The sequence below is a fragment of the Ambystoma mexicanum genome, chromosome 7p, assembly GCF_040938575.1.
Source record: "Ambystoma mexicanum isolate Mex_15411 chromosome 7p, UKY_AmexF1_1, whole genome shotgun sequence".
Taxonomy (NCBI): domain Eukaryota; kingdom Metazoa; phylum Chordata; class Amphibia; order Caudata; family Ambystomatidae; genus Ambystoma; species Ambystoma mexicanum.
In genome coordinates, this window is record NC_090939.1 from 367,706,979 (window position 1) to 367,725,954 (window position 18,976).

An 18,976-nucleotide genomic window follows, 5' to 3' on the forward strand; every position below is an offset into this window, starting at 1 on the left:
GAGAGCCCAGTCGACCAGAGCGATCGCTGCTACCACGGCGTTCCTGTCTGGTGTGCCCCTGGTGGACATCTGCAGGGCTGCTACGTGGAGGTCGACGAACACCCTCATGAGATTCTACTGCGTCGATCGGGACTCCAGGGAAGAGTCCAGGGTCGGCCAAGCAGTGCTGCGCAACCTGTTCGCTTAAGGTGAGCCTAGTGAGGAGGTAAGAGATGCTTAATGTTGAGTTGTTGTATTGCTTAATGTTGAGCCTGTTGCCACCTCCCGTGGTTGTGCATGTGTATACTGCTATGTATTCTTATATTCATGAGCATGTGAATCCATGCCAGACCCCATGCTGGAGAAGGAACAAGTTACTTACCTGTAACTGTTCTCCAGCATGGGTCTGGCATGGATTCACATGCGAACCCTCCCTCCTTCCCCTCTGTGGCTCTTCACTTGGTCATACTGCCACTTTACGTGCTACCAAATCTGAGGATGGCTGCCAGGGGAGGGGCTTAGGTAGAGGGCAGTCATTGGCTGGGGGCAGTATGACCCAGAGATCAGTGATTGGTTACTACTAAGAAAGACTGATCAGAAACGAAACTGATACTGATTTTTTTTTTCTTTACCGAGGATTCCCGGCCTGACGACGGGGAATATTCATGAGGATGTGAATCCATGCCAGACCCATGCTGGAGAACAACAGTTACAGGTAAGTAACTTATTCATACTTTGATTTCACTTCGATTTTTCATTCAAAGTTTTGTCATTCTTGTTTGATGCAAGTGTAGCCATGTCCTTGCCCAGAGTCTCCATATTCAAACGCTGCCGGGGCTGTAGGGCCTGCAGCTCCAAAATGTCTGTTACGGACCCTCACGACACCTGTGTGTGGTGCCTTGGTACCGGTCATAACACAGAGTGCTGTAGTTTGTGCGGCAAGATGAATTTGAAATCCCTCACGGAACGGGCAGCGAAGCTTGCGGCAGGCCAACCTCCCTCAAAATCCTTGCCGCGCTCGATCATGTGGTTGTCTAAAGCCGAAACAGAAGGGCCTACTTCAGAAAAGGAAAACCCAAAAAGGTCTCATTCTCATAGCCACTCATCTGCTTCCTCCGCCCACAAGTAGAAACAATGCCACCAGCCACAGTCTGATTCTTCAAGTGACCGCGGTATGTCATCGGAAGGGCTGAGTGGAAGGAATTTAAAACTAAGATACAAGGCCGCTGCGGGTATGGGCGAGCCCTCAATGCAGCAGGCCCTGGTGACCCTGGCCCTAGAGTGAACACAATCACGGTGGATCGCCTGGCTCGGCGCCAATACTGGCTGGTGCACCTCGGGCACCGGTTCCTTCCGACGCACCCTCGGCACCGAAAGTCTTGTTGCCGCCGATTGCAAAGCCGTATACGTCTCTGGCTGCTATCCAGCGGTCTTTCACGCCTAAGTCTAGGACCACATTTTTGGCTTCATGGATGATATTTTCGGTGTCAATGATGATGGCGATCAGGTTTGGCTCAACCCTATGTTCTCAGCGGCTGTAAGGTCCGACTTCTTTATTGACCACTGGCACCTGATGGAACTGGCTGAAGGTCTTTACAACGCCAGTGGGCTCGACATGTCCCCAGACCTGGAAACGCAGCAGGCCCACTCGTATGGCCACATTAATGCCAAATGTAGGGCTCTGATGGAGAGGGTGGTGGATACCCTGGGGTGGAATGCTCCAGCCAAGCCACTTTCTGGCTATGATTTAACTAACATACTTGATGAGGAAATTGCTACTGAGGGAGCCATGCCCTTCAATGCAGCCATCACCAATCCTATTGCCACCTTGTGGCAGAGACCTTAAACCAGGTGGTCATGGATGTGTCCTTGAAAGGTTGGGCGCTCATTGCTAGACCTTGCAGGTGAGCAGCCTTTGGTCGGCAATGGAAGCCTGGCAGACTGGAGTTGCGGGTCATTAATTTGGCCCTGAAGACGTTTGCACCCTTTCTGAAGGGAAAGCATGTCCTGGTTTTGGAGGACAATCCGGTGGCCATGCACTACCTGAACAAACAGGGTGGCATGTGCTTCCATCCCCTTTGCAGAGAGTCAATGCATCTCTGGTCGAGGTCTTCTCTCTCTGGGGTACTCCAGTGGATCTGTTTGCCACATAGTCCACCAGGAAGTGCAGACAGTTTTGCTCGAGGGAATTCCCAGGGAATGGTGCTCTAGTGGATGTTTTTGTAGTGGACTGGACCTTCACCTTCCACTATGCTTTCCATCTAATTCCCGTCATTCTGTGGATTCTCAGGAGGGTGAGGAGGTTTCGAGCAACCCTGATCTTGATCGCCCCGGAATGGGCGATGAGGACCTGGTCAAGTCCAGAAGGCCCGAGTACTATCTGCCCACCTCTTTGGCTGCCTCGTCGGCCGGATCTCCTATCCTATTTGAAAGATCGGGTGCTCCCCTCCCAAAACCAGTATCCCTCAACCTACATGCGTGGCTCTTGAGAGGATGAGATTTGATGGCTGGGACCTCTCCAAGGAGGTATTTGAGGTACTGCTGGCTGCATGCAGGCTGTCAACAAGATCACTGTATACGTGCAGGTGGAGAAGATTTGAGGCGTGGTGTAGGGAACGTGAGATTGACGCGATCTCTTGCCCCACCACTACAGTGATGAAGTTCCTTCTGTCGCTGGCCTCTTCAGGCCTTCAGATCACCACAGTCAAACAATACTTGGCAGCTTTATGTCTAAAAGGTCTCTGGATCAAGGGTCCTTCACGATCCTGGTTATGGCCCAATTCCTGAAGGGCTTTGTGAATGTTTCCACCGATTACTTTTTGTCGTTCTAGACTAGAACCTTAATTTGCCCCCCACCCCCTTTCTAATGGCAGGTCTTTTTGAGCCTTTACATTCTTGTTCTTTACAGTTTCTCCTAGTGGCCATCACATCGGCCAGGCAAGTCAGCGAGTTGCAAGCCTCCTTTTCTTCGTTTCTTTCAAGAGAAGGTTTCTCTGAAGGTGCAGTCTGGATTTCTGCTTGTGTTGGAATTTCACTTGACCCAGGCCATTGACCTTCCTGTTTTTTACCCACCTCCGCACCCCTCTAAAGAGGAGGAACGGTTTCACAGTTTATACCCGGAGAGGGCATTCAGTTTTTATGTGGTCAGAACGGTGAAATTCAGGAAGGTAGACTAGTTTGTGGTCTTCTCTGGCGCTAGGGTAGGCCTTGCTGTTTCAAAACGGAGCATCTCACGATGTGCATCTGAGTGTTATCACAACAAACGCAGGGAAAGATGCCTCCTGGCATCAGTGCCCATTCCGCCAGAGGGGTGTCTACCTCAACAGTGCTGCAAAGAGGAGTACCAGTGAGGGACATTTGCCGGGAGGCAACCTGGTCCTCACTACATACCTTCCCTAAGCACTACAGCCTGGACGTTGCCTGTGGTGCCAACGCTCGATTTGGAAGGGCGATTTTTGCTGTAAATTCCTTCATCATGCCTCCAACATGAGTGCTGCTTTGGAAGTCTATCTGATGAAGAATTTGCGGGAGTTTCTTCATCACCCCTCCCATCCATCCCGCTATGACTATGGTTAGTGGCCGTCTTTCTCTAGGAAGGTAAGAGGTGAGCTTTGGTTTCAGGGGCTGTTGTCCTCTTTTGGTTCATTGCCGCACTCCTTCTGCAGTCTTTGTTTCCCACAAAAAAATCCCATGTTGGGAGTTTTTCATTTTCCATTCACTTTTTGGCTGTTTGGCCGTACCATTAGTTTTCCTCTGCAGTGGCTGAGCTCGGGTGGGGAGGGTTTGGGGTTTTGGGGGGGGGGGGCTGAGATACAGGGGCGTAGTGACGCAGTATATGTATGACACTGATGTAACATCCAGGCCGACTAACGAGGCAAGACGGATCAACGGCTGAGTCTAGGTGCACTACACCCCCTGTCTAAGTTTTTCCAAGCTGCTGATGCTGGAAGGGATATCTATCTGATGACAAATCTGCGGGAGAAGAATCCATAGAGAGAACATTACGGTAAGTAATTTCTCCTTCTGAGATCTTATAACTTTGCCAGATAGGGATAGCCTTCTAAAGTTAAGGCCTAGGCAACATTACTTACTTACCAGTCTTGCTCTTTCCAGTAAGAGTTGGTCATGATATGATTTGACAAGTGGAAGCTACTCTTAGTACTTACCTGTTATTCTTCTAAAAACTCCACTAATGATTTGAGTATTGCTGCAGCAAATTTCTATTTGTGTGAACTGTTTTTACTTGCCTGAATTACATATTGATTTTAACATTGCCTTAGTGTATATAATACCCATATTTTTATAGGACTACAGTGTGCAAGTGTTTCCTTAACTATAAGTGTGCTCAAAGGTCTTTGTACTCGCCTACAGCCCTTCTACCGCCTAGACTAAGCCTGGCGGCTCGACCATAGCTACCAAACCTTTTGGGTAATTCAGGCCAAACTTAAGCGTTGGAGCCCTGTACGAATAGAGTGTCTACCACAGACAGACTTTAGTAAAACTCCATAACACCTCCTTCGAATTGATTGTGTCCTTCAACGTATTCCTCATCTTTGATAATCACGTCCAGCTTCGGGGATGTTCACGTCCAGCTTCGGCTGCTTCGGAAAAATAATTGTCGGCAGAGGGCGTTGTGGGTCGATGGTGTTGAGTTGATGTCCCTCGAAGGCCTCCGTCAAGGGTGAAGTCCTCAAGTAGCACGCGCGGCGCCCGTTGACCTCAGTTCCGTTTTTCTGCAAACGTGTTTGCTTCGGAGACTAAGCGCGCCTCACTAGTATTTATTTACTACACAGTTCTTCAAAAAATATACTTCATGTCCTCATCATCCACCCCGACTACACCTCGCTCGGGTTTCAAGAAATGTAAAGAATGCAATTTCGAAAATGTCTATCGCGTATGCGCATCGCTTCTGCCGGTGGTGTCTGTGGGAAGGCAATGACACAGATTCCTGCGCAAAATGTCAGCTAATGACAGGAAAAACCCCTGCGAGAAAGGAAAGTTGCAGGTAGGTCGGAAATTTAAAATTGATCATTCCTCGACCTTCGATTCGGGTGATCGTTCCGCTTCGAAGCGAGAGCGACAAAGATTTCAAGATCCCGTAGTGGTTGCCACCACTCGTTGTCCTCGACGAATTGATCGAAGAAACTGCACCATCGGCCGCCATCCTCTTCATCCTCGTCGACGAATACCGCTGAAAATGTAAGTGCCCCACTAAACATTCTTCATCTGCAGAGTCGGAGGCATTTCATGTCAAAATGCTGGAAATAGTTGAAAATGCTAAGCCTCAGTCTGTGACTTCTTCGGAAGCCATCCGAGAACGGTCCTGTTGACACTCGAGCACCCTCGAGCCCGGGTGGTCGAAGAAAAACCCATCGAGAACGTTCGATGCCCCTGATAAAGAAAAGTCACCCGCGTCGTGATGAGCGCTTGAGGTCCTCGGCGCCGTCGAAGACTCCACACACCTCGAAGAAGAAATCTTTGAAGAAGGCCGTCGAATCCTCGACGCCATTGCCATTGATGCCTTTGTCGACACAAACCATCGGCGCCGAAGATTCCTGTGGTTTCAGCACAGCCTTCTGAGCAGGTTAAGACTGACAAAAGTACTAAACTAAAGCCTTCTCTAAGACCTGCGACACCTTTGGTGGTTCCTGAGAAAACGTATACCCCTTTACCTAGAAAGGAGTACTTTAAATCCCTTTCTTTTGATTTTTGAAGAGAAAGAAAGGTCTGAGGAAGAGTTGGTCCCCTTTGGTCTTGAGTTTGGAACTCCAAATGTGCCAGAATGTTTAATCTCAGAGGAAAGTAAGGCGAGGGACCTTATTGACACACTGCACAAAGCCAGTGTTGTTGATACATCACCTGAAACTGAGCTCGGCAGGCCAGAGTCAGTAGAGCACGCTGACTCTTCGTATCAGCATCTGATGTCAAAGGTGGTAGAGTATCTAGGCTGGGCTAGACCACCGGTACAATTTATCCAAGATGACCTTACAGATCTTCTGGACCAAGGTCCACCTACAGACCCCATCTTACCCTTTCAAGTGGCCTTACAAAATAGGGTGGCCAAAAATTGGGAGTCCCTGGATTCTATCCCTGCGGTGGATAAATACCTCCCTTTCAGTACCGACCCTGGCTATCTGTCCAAGCACCCCACACCAAGAATCTGGTGGTGCAGGCAGCCACAGCTACATCAAATAAGGCAGTGTACCACAGATGGGGACGACAAGCGTGTGGATGGATGGGTGCGCAAGGTATTTTCAGCTGGGGGTATGGCCTTGAATGCGGCCAACTCCACATGTGCCTTAGCCATGTTTTCGTACACTCAGTGGGAGTGCATATCCATGGCAGCAGAGCACATTCCAGAAGGGGAGGAAAGGGAGGGTTTCCTAGCTATCGTTAAGGATGGCAAAGAATCCATGTGTGAATCCCTTCAATCTGGATTGGACACTGCAGACAGCATCAGCAGGGTCCATGGCTACAAGCACGGTTATGCACAGATTTGCGTGGTTGCAGAAGTCTGATTTAGGACCAGATGTGCAGGCCCGTCATTCTAAACATGCCCTTTGACGGGTCTCACCTTTTTGGCAACATGGCTGACGAGAGCCTTGAGAGGTTGCAGACCTCAACGGCGGCTGCCAAATCTTTAGGGGCCGGTGTTGGGCAACCTCAGCCTTTTTGATCTTCAGGGCAGCCATGGAGGCGGCAATCCTATCGTTACTAGTCCTCATTTGGAAAGGCGAGAGGAATGGCCAGTCCAAGAGGCCAAAGAAGAAACCCTTGTGGTGGACGAGGAAAGTGCAAAGCCAGCTCCAGCTTCCTTGCCATCGGAAGCTGCAGCAACCGCTCCAAAACCACTGAGAACTTGCTTCACAAATCACTGGTCGGGGGCAGATGGTCTCAGCATCTCGAAGAATTGCGAGCCATTACTTGGGCTCTGGAGACAATAGCCCACGGTTACTGCCTTCCATTTAGAACGCAGCCTCGCACTGATCCGCCGGGGAAACGCTCTTTGAGGATTCCAGATCCGCTCCTTGTGCAGGAGATATTAACCCTGCTAGAGAAAGGTGCTATAGAACCAGTGCCTGTGGCGGAGAGGAACAAGGGTTGGTATTTCCCATATGTTTTGATTCCCAAAAAGGACAGGGGACTGCGACCCATCTTGGACTTGGGATACTTGAACAAGTTCCTCAGGAAGGACAAGTTCAAGATGGTCACACTTCTCAGATCCTTCAGGCCCTCCAGTTACAGGATTGGTTGGGGTCATTGGACCTTCAGGATGCTTATTTTCATGTGCCAATCCATCTCAAACACAGAAAATACCAGAGGGTCGTCGTTGGCGGCGCGCACTATCAGTTTTGAGTCCTGCCGTTCGGGTTGACCTCCGCCCGAGGGTCTTCACCAAACTGATGGTGGTGGTGGTAGCGCATCTCAGGAGAGGGGGGAATTCATGTTTACCCCTACCTGGATGATTGGCTGATCAGAGCACATTCTCCCGAACAAGCCCTGGATCATCTCAGTCACCTGCCACTCCCTTCACAGACTGGGCTTCTCCCTCAATTTCAAGAAGTCACAGATGACACCTTCCCAGCAACTCCAATATATTGTAGCTGTACTAGACACAACCGTGGGAAAGAGCTTGCCACCCAGGACGAGGGCTTAAGACATTCTTCATACCAAATTTCAAACTACCCAGAATCTTCCGGCCTCGATTTCTTGAAGTTACTTGTCCTCATGGCATCCTGCATTTGTTTGGTGTCAGACGCCCTCCTGAGAATGAGATCTCTTCAAAGGTGTTGGAGAACACAATGGTCCCAGTTCTCAGGAAAGATGACAGACTTACTTCAGGCTCCAAGCAGGGTAGCGCAGGATATTCTGTGGTGGGCCTGCGAGGACAACATTCTGAAGGGAGAACTTTTTTTGGCAACCATGGCCAGAGATTACAGTAGTGATGGACGCCTCACTCACGGGGTGGGGAGCCCATTCCAGCAATCGAACAGTCAGCGGTCGTTGGTCTCCATTGGAGTCCAAACTACACATCAATCTTTTGGAGCTGAGGGCAATCAGGCTAGCGCTGAAGGCCTTCCTACCCCCTGTACGGGGAAAGAATGTCCTGATAATGACGTACAACACAGTGGCCATGCATTACCTCAACAAAAGAGGGGGGCGTAGGGTCCCTACCACTGTGCAGAGGCAATGCAGCTCTGGTACTGGGCAATTCGAGAAGGAATCTCCCTATCGGCAGTTCACCTAGCCGGAGAGGTGAATGCAATGGCGGATGCTCTAAGCAGGCAGAGCGCAGTGTCCCACGAATGGTAACTACTTAAGGAAGAGATCTTCGCCCTTTGGGGAACCCCTCAAGTAAACCGGTTTGCAGCCGAAGTAAACCGTAAGTGCAAGAGGTATTGCTCAAGGGAATTTCCTCCGAGAGGAGCTCTAGGAGACGCGTTCATGGTGGATTGGGAGTTCCCACTGCTATATGCGTTTCCACTGATCCCCGTCATTCCTCAGGTAATCAGGAGATTGAGACGGTTTGGAAACTGTATGATCCTAATTGCCCCGGATTGGGCCAGGAGAACGTGGTATCCGGACCTTCTAGAAATGTCCATCTGTCCTCTGATACTTCTTCCACAAAGAGAGAATCTTCTCTCGCAAAGGGAGGGTAAGGTTCACCATCCAGAGGTCAACACTCTCAACCTTCACGCATGGTGTCTGAAAGGCTGAGATTCAAGGATTGGGACCTCCAGGATGCCGTCACGGAGGTGTTGCTTTCAGCAAGAAGGCCAGCAACAAAATCTCTGTACCGTTGCCGTAGGAACAGGTTCTGCGACTGGTGCAGGGAAAAGAATGTTGATCCTTTTCTATGTTCAACTCCAGAGGGGTTATCTTTTCTCCCAACATTGGCACACAAGGGTCTTAATGTTGGGACCATTAAAGGTTACCTGGCGGCGCTTTCTATTTCCAAGCGCTCTTCGGAAGAATGCTCCTACTTTAAAATTCCATTGGTGATTCAGTTTCTGAAAGGGCTCACAAATGTTTCTAAAGTTTTTGATGTGTGCCCCTTTTTAACCCTTGCACACGTGTCCTTTGAGGTTATTGACCTTCAAAACGATATTGTTGGCTGCATTGACATCTGCACGTAGATTGAGCGAGTTGCAGGCACTTTCTTCCAGGCCACCCTATACTGTATTCCACAAGGACAGAGTTGTGTTGTGGGTAAAACCCTCCTTCCTTCCTAAGTTGGTATCTGATTTTCATCTAAATCAAAACATTGTTCTGCCAGCGTTCTACCCCCGCCGCATCCCACTAAAGAGGAAGAAAGGCTCCATAGGTTGGACCCTAGAAAAGCTTTAAGCTTCTATATTTCTAGGTTCTCCAAACTTGGAGTGGATGACCAACTTTTTATTGGTTACACCGGAAGAAAATTGGCTCAAGCTGTTTTGGATTAAAAAGCTATATAAATTCAATACAATAAAATACAAATCCAAAACACTTTATCAAGGTGGATTATACTTGGCATCTCAGAATGTTACAAATTGGCAGGCAAAGACCCGCCAGAGGGTTTGAGAGCTCATTCCACCAGAGTTATAGCCTCTTCTGCAGCCCTTCAAAGCGGCGTACCTATTAAATCCATCTGTGATGCTGCAACATGGTCATCACTGCATACATTCACAAAGCATTACTGAGTATTATATTCGGCCTTATAAAATGCCGAAAATTTTCAATTCTCCTTCCTCCTCCTATTCTGCATACTGCTTTGGGAGTCTATCAAAGATGATGAATACGTTGGAGGACACAATCCATTCGAAGAACAAGTTACTTACCAACTGGTAAAGTTCTTTCGACTTGATGTTCCTCCAACGTATTCCTCATCGCCCTCCCAGCCTACTCCGCTGTAGAATGTCCTATGCTATTGCAGCTTCCGTTCTCACAGGGCTAACTACTGCTTGCCTAGGCTGACTGCACCACACGAACAGGAGGGAAAAACAGAACGGAGGCCAACGGGCGCTGGCGTGTGCTACTTATACACCCGATAACTTCACCCTCAACGGAGGCATTCGAAGGAAAATCGGCTCGACGCACGACACCCTCTGCCGAGAACATTTTTGCTGAAGCTGGATGTGATTATCAAAGATGAGGAATACATTTGAGGAACATCCAGTCGAAAGAACGTTACCAGTTGGTAAGTAGCTTGTTCTTTGTAATCACAACACATACGCTAATGTGCCACACTATAATGGAGATCTTAGTGGCAGGGGTTGGCTTTCAGCGAGAGGCGCAAAATATTACTTTTACTATCTGCTATCATATACCATGAAGGATTAAAGTTTTGAATTAATTCTGACTAACATTGTCCATATTGTATATGGACTTTTACTGCATTGAAGTTGTAAAAATCAATTTTTAGGCAGACTGGAAAAATGACAGCTTAGAAAGTTGTCTTTCACATCATGTTTTGTGATTACCCCCTCTAACTCATACTCTGGCTTTGATATTCTGTTGGGGACAATGACCACGGGTTAATAGACCTCTTGCCTCAGATGTGGTCACTACATCACTTAATCCTCTTCCATGGTAACCTCCCTGCACTTCTGAACTAAATTAAGAAAATATTCATTCTAAAACTGCACACTTTTTTTCCGCTAGAATCTTTGAGTCAGTTACAAAGAGTGAAACCTTTTTGAGCTTTCAACCACAACCTGTCAGAAAGCTTTGGACATAGTCTGTGTATAGCTCAAAATTTACCAGGATGACTTAACCAGTTGCCATGTCTAAATTAATATCCTACATTTGCTGGTTGTTGGCTAAAATTAAAAATCTTCAAAAGATCTAATTAGAGCAACATTGAAAAGAAATCTCTTAGAAGAAGATACAATTTATCTCTAACAACACTTCAAAAAATATCATAAGGCGATAGTGCAAACATTAATTTTGGTTAGGCAAACTGAGTACAGCGAAATCCTCACACAAGACTAGAGTTAGCCAGAGCCAGTGAGCAATCACTAAATAGATATTCTCTGCCTATTGAGCCCTCTTAAGTACTTTGGCAGGAACTATTCCCTAAATCCTAGATTTAAAATAATGCCTACAGTTGAAGGTGTAGTGCAAATGTATCTGAGCCACGTTTGTTGCCCTTGATTTTACTTCCAATTAAACACATTCCAAATACTGTACGTACCCTTTGAGTTTCAAGACCTAGAACAATCTGACTTACCCCCCCAGAGGTCAAAGTGAGCGGAAGCGATCAGGCGCAGAGTAGCAAGCACTCCTTTTATTTGTTTTACTGCTAATAGTAACAATACTTTTAACACCCTTTTCACCATTCCAGAATTGTTCTTTATTTTTTTTAAGTAAGAGAACACCTTTTATTATTCCAACCTTTAGTAGTTACAGCTAACTTACTTCACCGGTCATTCACAAAGCCTGAATGACATCTCAGCCTGGATGCTGCTCTATCTGGCTTAATCTTAAATATCAGTAGATGGAGGAGGTCCTGCTAACACTGCGAAATTATCTCTCATGACACCCCTTCATTCCATGATTTTTGGAAAACCTCTCAAGTGTATCTCCTGTTTCAATCATTACATGTTACAGTTGATAAAGATTCAAATTATTTCCACAGAATTGTATTTCAACATTAGTTGGCTCCCTGAGATTTGCAAAAAACAACGGGGTTGGGGGCGTCCTGGGAGTCTCTCTGCCAGACATCCCTGGTTGCGAGAGCCTTAACCAGATTCAGAGGAGACCTATCCCAATCATAGAAGTCTTTTTTTCCTGCCCCGGGGCAGTCCAGCACCGAAATGCTAGGCAATTCTCCTCTGAACAAGAGTACCAACAGCAACCCCAGTCACATGTTTCGGTCTGGTTGGACCTCATCAGTAGGGTGGAGCTGTGCCTCTCTAAGAATAGTGAGCAAGGGGTCCATATCTGGATTCCCCTAGTAACTTATGGTGAGACCCAAAGTTACTTAAATATGCAAAAAACAAGGGGGTCCTGGGAGTCTGCCTGCCAGACATTAGTCCTGAGATTTGCCCTATAATGCCACTCAAGATCGACATAAGAACAGCAACTCATGGAAACAGTTCAAAAATTAGAGCGGAGTAAGTGAGATCAATATATAAGCAAAAACAAAAGATGCAGGTCTAAGGAAATACTTAAACTCAATGCACTAGAATAAAACAAGAATTTTAGAAAAGAAATATTTTGAAATATATAAATTTAGAAACAAATGTGCACAATATACATATATTGCACAATAAATGACAGCAATACATAAAAAAAAAAAAAAACGCAACCAAGCTGAATCTGGTGTCTGTCATGGAAACCAAATTGTACTGGAAGAGAAGTTCAGAGAAAGGACCCTGCAAAAGAAACCATACCCAACCCATGGTCCAACAAAAGCTACAGATGGGCGACCACAACCACACAAAGACAGTGTGCAACAAAGATTGTAAAAGCCAAAATATATAATGAAACCTATATGCAGGGCTTTAACACCTTAAGCCACACATGTGTGTTGGGTCAGCCATAACTGTGCTTCGCCTCAATCAAGAATAACTGATACATGGGGTAAAAATAAGCCATGCAGACTTTCTACCCCGTCGTAACCCAAAGGTTGCCGGAGTAGGTTGTACATCAACAAAAATGCCAACTCGAGTTTCGGCAGGTCTGGGTTATTTTGAGGGTTAATCCTTTGTCAGCGAAAGCATAGGTAAAGTCAGAAGGCAGACAGGCATCTAAAAGCATCTGTTAAATAAACCCAGATGAATCAGATAAGACTTTTGCATAGCCAACACAGGTAAAACATGCATTAACATTTTAAAGCTTGAATTGAAGGATTTATACCAGTTTAGACTGTGCATTCAAGCATACATAAGCAGACCATTCCAACCAGAAGAGTCCTCCCGGGAACCGGTGCCCCATACCACAAACTGACGAGTCTGCAAACAATTGGCAGACAAAAATCAGGCCAACACTTTATTGTGAACAAAATTAGAGAGTACCAATACAGCTGTAAGTTGTAATTACTGAAGTGAGTTGACTGCGATCAAAACAGCAGCATTAACATCATAAACTCCAAGGACTAATGCCCTGCAGTTATCGGGCAATATCAAGGTCATGAAGTACGTTAGTAGTTTAGAAGTAAAATTGTAGGGTACATATGTTGAAGGGGAAAATACCTTGACCTTGGACCAGTGGTGTACCGCAAGGAAAGGCTCCATCCCCCGAACAGGCGTCAGTACTCGTCTGCAGCTAAAACATAAGACGGACAAAAAGTAATTCCAAGGGGGGCAGAAGAGCCACCAATGTGTAACAGTGTACAGTCCGGATGGCAGTTGGAAGCCACCTACCCATGCCTTAAAATGTGTGCATTTCGGCTCCACACATCCACAAAATTACATGCATGTTGAACACTGACTCAGGCCTGTGAACTAAACGCAAACGGGTATGTCACGTGACTGTATATAAATGACGTGTACAGGTTTATGGCCAAAGGCTCAGTGAGAAGAAGGCAGAGTCGGCCATATTGGAAAGGAGTCGGCATGAATCAAAAATCTCAGATATAAACTGACTGCAAACATGAAAATGCAGAGAATTGTATGATGTATACATAATGAAAGATGGCGTATTGTTATGAGGTAATACACAGGCGCAGAGAGAGTGTGCTCAAGATATATTAATAAACTACACATATACCGTCCATCTAAATAACAAAAATTCATTATGGACCAGGAGCAAGGAAGTCTTTGTTATGTAAGGGCGGACCACTGAATTTCATCATTGAGGCTGTCTTGATGTGTTTTCAAACAAAAGAAATACTGTTCGAATCGATACAATTTAGTGATACTACTGAATTGTCTGAGATCAGGAATGATGGTCAATGATCACCCACTGCACATCACAATCGGTGTGACCCAACTCAAGGTAGTGTTGTACCAAAGTGTCTGAAGCCCCAGTACGGATGCGTGACAGATGTTCCCCAATTCTAGTCAAGACCTTTCTTGTAGTCAGGCCTACATACACTTTATTGCAGTGACACTTAATAATGTAGATGGCATTGAAGGTACTGCATTTAGTGCATGATCAAAAGTCCAGTTAACTTCATTGTGGACAAACGCTGAACTAGCCATGCATGTATCACAAGCGGCACACACCGCATGGCAAATTACCCAGAACAGGTAGATTTGGAAAGAGTCCAACAATCCATAAGAGTGGTGGGCCTAGGAGTTTGAGTGCGAACCATAAGGGAACCACATAGTCACGAATGTTACGTACTCTGAAAGTTTTTTCAGTGATTATTTATATATATATATAAATATATATGGCGTCCTGCTGTTCTGTCTTCTATGTGCTGCTTTGTGTCGTGCATTTGTTTTTTGCACAATGCATTTGTTTTTTTACTCTGTATTAACATTAAAAGACATCAGTAATTGTTTCACTGTGTCTGCGGTGTTTTTTCCGACCCTCTACTGAACCTGGCATTTGTTTTGTTGTGCCTGCGGGAGTGCGATTCGCTTTTTCCTCCTTTTTTGATATATATATATATATATTCACTGTAAATTACCTTGTGATCTCAAAACAGCAAACCTCTCTTATGTGCCCAATCTACACTTTGTGGTTCCCACATTTGAGACTGAGAAGGCCGTCTGTATGCACTCGAAGCACACATTTAATGAATCACCTAATTTCGGTTTGTACTCCATCCTCGAAGAGAAATTCTCAAGTTGTATGCCATGTGACTTCCTCTCCAGTACAACGAGCCCATGAAGCACATGAGGAAGATGCAGAGTTTGGTTTTTAGAGTTGGTGAAAATGATGAATGGAAGACTGTGGAGACAAATGGAAAGGTCAAAGGTTAATCATTAAAGGTGGTGTTCAAGACTTGAGATGTAGCAGACTGGCAACAAATCCTCAAACCGAGCAATCTGTGGAATTCAGGGAAGAGGCCACTCATGGTCACTAGATTTTACCTGTACACAATTCCTGCAGCCAACCCCTTCTTCCCTTGTATTTGGGGTCCAGTGACCCTTGGCAGATGGTTATCTGATATGATGTATCATGCTATCCATATCAACACACTGCCATATTAGTTACTGACTAGTGAACTAGTAATTGGGCTCCAGTCTTCACAGCTCCTGATTCACACACATTTTCCTCAGCCTATTCTGTCCAGGCCCTCTTCTCCCATGTTAACAGCCCTCCTAAATATGCACTTGACAACCTATGTTCTTGACTTGGAATAAGGGGCAGGCAGGCCTATTAAAAAAATTCTGAGCAGATTCCCTGGCGGATTGGTGTCTGAAAGGCCAGTAGGGGTGAGGCAGAGTCTCAAAGTCTGGTGTACGGCGACATGTGACTGCATCTGCTACCTCATCCTTTCTAAGTAGCCAATCTCTCTGGGATTCCCTATACTCTAATTCTCTTTTATAAGTCAAAGGAGTCCTCTATTTTTCCCTACGTAGTTCAGGTTAAACCATTTTAAATGACAATACAATACAATTTCAAATGGAAAGGGGGTTGGGTGGTGGTAGCACGCTCACACAAATACATTTTTGTATTTGTCGTTAGGGGGAGCTTCTTATAGAAGGGCACCTCCATCCTGCTTCAATTAACTGATCATGAAAAGCCAGCATCTGGAAGAGAAATTCCCAGATCGCCATCCAATATAGCTGCTAAGTTAACTGTACGATATATGTAATATGTAATAAGCCTGATATAATGAATTCTGATATCGCTTATTTTTTAATTTGGGTGTTTTAGTTGCACTGTTTGGTTATTTCATGTGTATGATCGAAGTATGGCCAACTCTTGTTTCATGGCAAACAAGCACTTTCTCAAGACCTAGTCTTGACCTAGCGCAAGTTTCTATGAGCAATCAGCAGCAAAATCAGCACGTTTTCTTGTGTGAACCAATGGAAATTCAAGTGCGATAGCGCTGTCACACTTAAATGTACATTAGTTCCAGGGCTTTAAGTGGGGTAAGAAATCGAGAGGGGGCCCTCATTTGGGGGCGTGGCTTCTGGGAGGGGCGTGGCCTAAAAAGCACGCAAATCGTAAGGTCTGCACACAGATATATATACATGTTATATATCTGTGTGCGTACCTTACTATGGCTTGTGTACTTTGTAGGCCATCTTTTCTAAACATAGAAATATGTTACATATGTTACATATTTCTATGTTTAGAAAAGATGGCCTGCAAAGTACACAAACCATAGTAAGGTACGCACACAGATATATAACATGTATATATATTTGTGTGCGTACCTTTCGGTTTGCCTAGTTTTCAGGCCATGTTTTCGGGTTTATAAAAGATGGCTTGAAAGTACACAATTCAAGCCATCTTTTATAAAGCTTTGACTACGGACAAAATTGCCCGTCGGCAAAGCTTTATAAAAGATGGCTTGAACATAAACCTCGAAATATGTCGAGGAATCCCCAGGTTCGCCGAGGGTTAAAGACGCCTCGGCGACCTGGGGAAACAAAGGAACAGTAACTGCCTCTGATGACCCCTCGCGCGAGGGGTCACCAGAGGAAGTTACTATGACTCACAGAAGTGGCAGCCAGGCACAGCATCGCTGTGGTTGGCTGCCACTTCTGTCAGCTAGCCTGACTTCATGGCAGGCGCATCTCCCGTCGCGGCTGCGGCCGCGACGGGATAATGCATCCCGCCAATGTTGCGTGCGGTGGGACTGGGGGCCCCGGCTCAGCCCCACTTTTTGGAGACTGCCGGGGCCCGGCCCCGGCAGGCCCCGGCCCACTTAAAGCACTGATTAGTTCACACCAGAAAAGGAGGTGTTATGCATGTTACTTCACACCAGAAAAGGAGGTGTTCTGCATGTCGTCGCCCCCCCCCCCCAAACAAAGGGGGATCTGGTTTTGTTCAAAACATTACAATGTATTTGAACCGGCTCAGTTGTAAACCACGTTCCTCTCCACAAGAGTATTGTTCACATGGAAAGTTGAGTTCATAATCATATTCTCAAAGTTCTATCTTGATAAAGCCATGTACATCCGTGCAAATGTAATGTACATTTGAAGCAGGACGAGGTGCAGTGAAGTTTAAACAATTAGTGCCTTTTCAGTACATCTACATTTTTAAAACCGTTAATTTCTAAGTTGATGTTGCTCATTTTTCCCCTTGCCGTTTGTGCGAATAGTAATGTGTGTTTATTTCGGTTTCAGTGGGTTCGATGAGTAGTAAAGAATTGGAGCAGCTGAATGCAAAACTCCTCGGGCAAATACAGGGTAAGCATCCTATTTTGTTGTGCGTTTTCTAAAGCAGGAATTCTAATTTCGTTTGAAAGATCGCCATGGGGAAGCTACATTACCGTTTAGATTTGGACATTTTAGATTGGCTGCATTTCAGAGAATGAATATAAAATAGATGTAAAGTAAGATTAAATAGCCTGTGAAATACAGTGTTGTACCTATTGGGAAGGAATATTAACTCCCCCTAACCCCTGTTAATTTGTGGAACTGGGCAAGTGAATGCGATAGTGAAACCAAAATGTTCTTAGAATAAGGACTGGCATAAGAGTTTATCAATTTTCTCAATTTTTCTGTACCCTGCCTTAGATAAATTGTCTTACATTTTAAATGTTTGTAGGTATATGGAATTACACTTTCAAGAGCAGTCATGAATGGGTCTTTCATTTTCCAAGTGCATGTTTTCTGTTCGTAATGCATTGTTCTATCGCACGTAACAGAACGCAGAGCATCCATATAATTGAAAAACCCACACGTAACATAGTACAACTTTTTCTAGGAAATATTGTCTTTGCTGCTTTCCCTGCCTAGGGACCTCAAACTCTTTGCTGTTTTGCACCTAACCTGACTTTTACTTACCTTGCTAGTTTCATCTGTTTCGGGGGCCCTGATCAGTCCTTACTGCTCTAAGTGCAGGGGGGGAACACTGTCCTCCATTACAACATTCCCTGTTTATTTTACACTGAATACATTAAATTACAGTGAAGTGCAGTGGGGCGACCTATCACTTTCTTTGTTTTTAGTAACTTTATGGACACTTACAAGATTTGTCCAGGACAGGTTGGAGGCAGCAGATATTTTTTCTACCATGTTTTCTAAATTCTTGCATGCACTTTTGCATTTTACTGCATAGAGTATACATGAAAATAGACCGACCACGAGATTATGCCACATGTTTTGGCCATCTTGTTTTTTTTGGCCTTCCTCCTGGCCTCTCTTGTAGACTTCTTCATGACAAAGCCTCTGCTTTCCCATGCAAAACCGCAGTGTGTGTCTGTGGCCGGATGTGGAGGCTGAGGCTGCCTTTTTCCAGTCCACATCCTGTCTACTGCTTGAGATATGGTGGTCAGAGACTGTCCAGAATTTGAGAGCCTCTTCTGTGAGTTTGAATGTTGCAGATTCTTACTATTGGTAGGCTTAGGGGTGACTCCGGCTCGAATTTAAGATAAAAGGAGGACTCCTATAGCCATTATTTAGGTCATCATTGGAACCAAGATTGCTTCCAAGAGGAGCATCCTGTTAAAGATGCAGAACTCGTAATTGCAGCCAACCAGCATTGTCATTTTCAACCTTGCCAGCAAAGCCCTGCTCCTTTGCCGATCTCTGGAAGGCTTTCACCGGTGCTTGGATCCGTGGACCGATGGCGAAAACCAAGTCTCGTCCCCTGCTTGAGGATCCTACCCTTGGAAGCCTTCAGAACCATTCTGGAACTATCCTGTGGGTTGACCAGCTTCCTAATAAGCTACTTCGCTGCATTGTTCGATGTTCCAAATTCGGACTTGCGACTCCACATACCCTCAACTTGTGAAACCAGAGGACTCCTGCTGTTGCAACTCTCCAGCACAAAGAGGGGCCTTACACGACCAGATTATGTGTTTCCACCACGAGGATCAACTTCCACGGTTTGATTGCAGTGGCCATTGCTTTTCTCCACCTGCATCGTGTCCTGGGGGTCCTCGGAGGTTGTGAACAATGTGATGGTTCTTTCTTCATCGTGCCAAGAGACATCCAAC

General features: G+C 45.8%; 1 protein-coding gene across 2 annotated transcripts in view; it reads left to right on the top strand.

The window, feature by feature from the left end:
- Positions 1-18,976, top strand: part of C7PH21orf91 (chromosome 7p C21orf91 homolog) — a 194,770-nt gene that overhangs the window by 132,055 nt on the left and 43,739 nt on the right. For both annotated transcript variants that reach the window (XM_069636402.1, XM_069636403.1), the window contains exon 4: positions 17,160-17,222. In XM_069636402.1, coding sequence (XP_069492503.1) covers positions 17,160-17,222 — 63 coding nt within the window. The remainder of the gene's footprint in view (positions 1-17,159; positions 17,223-18,976) is intronic.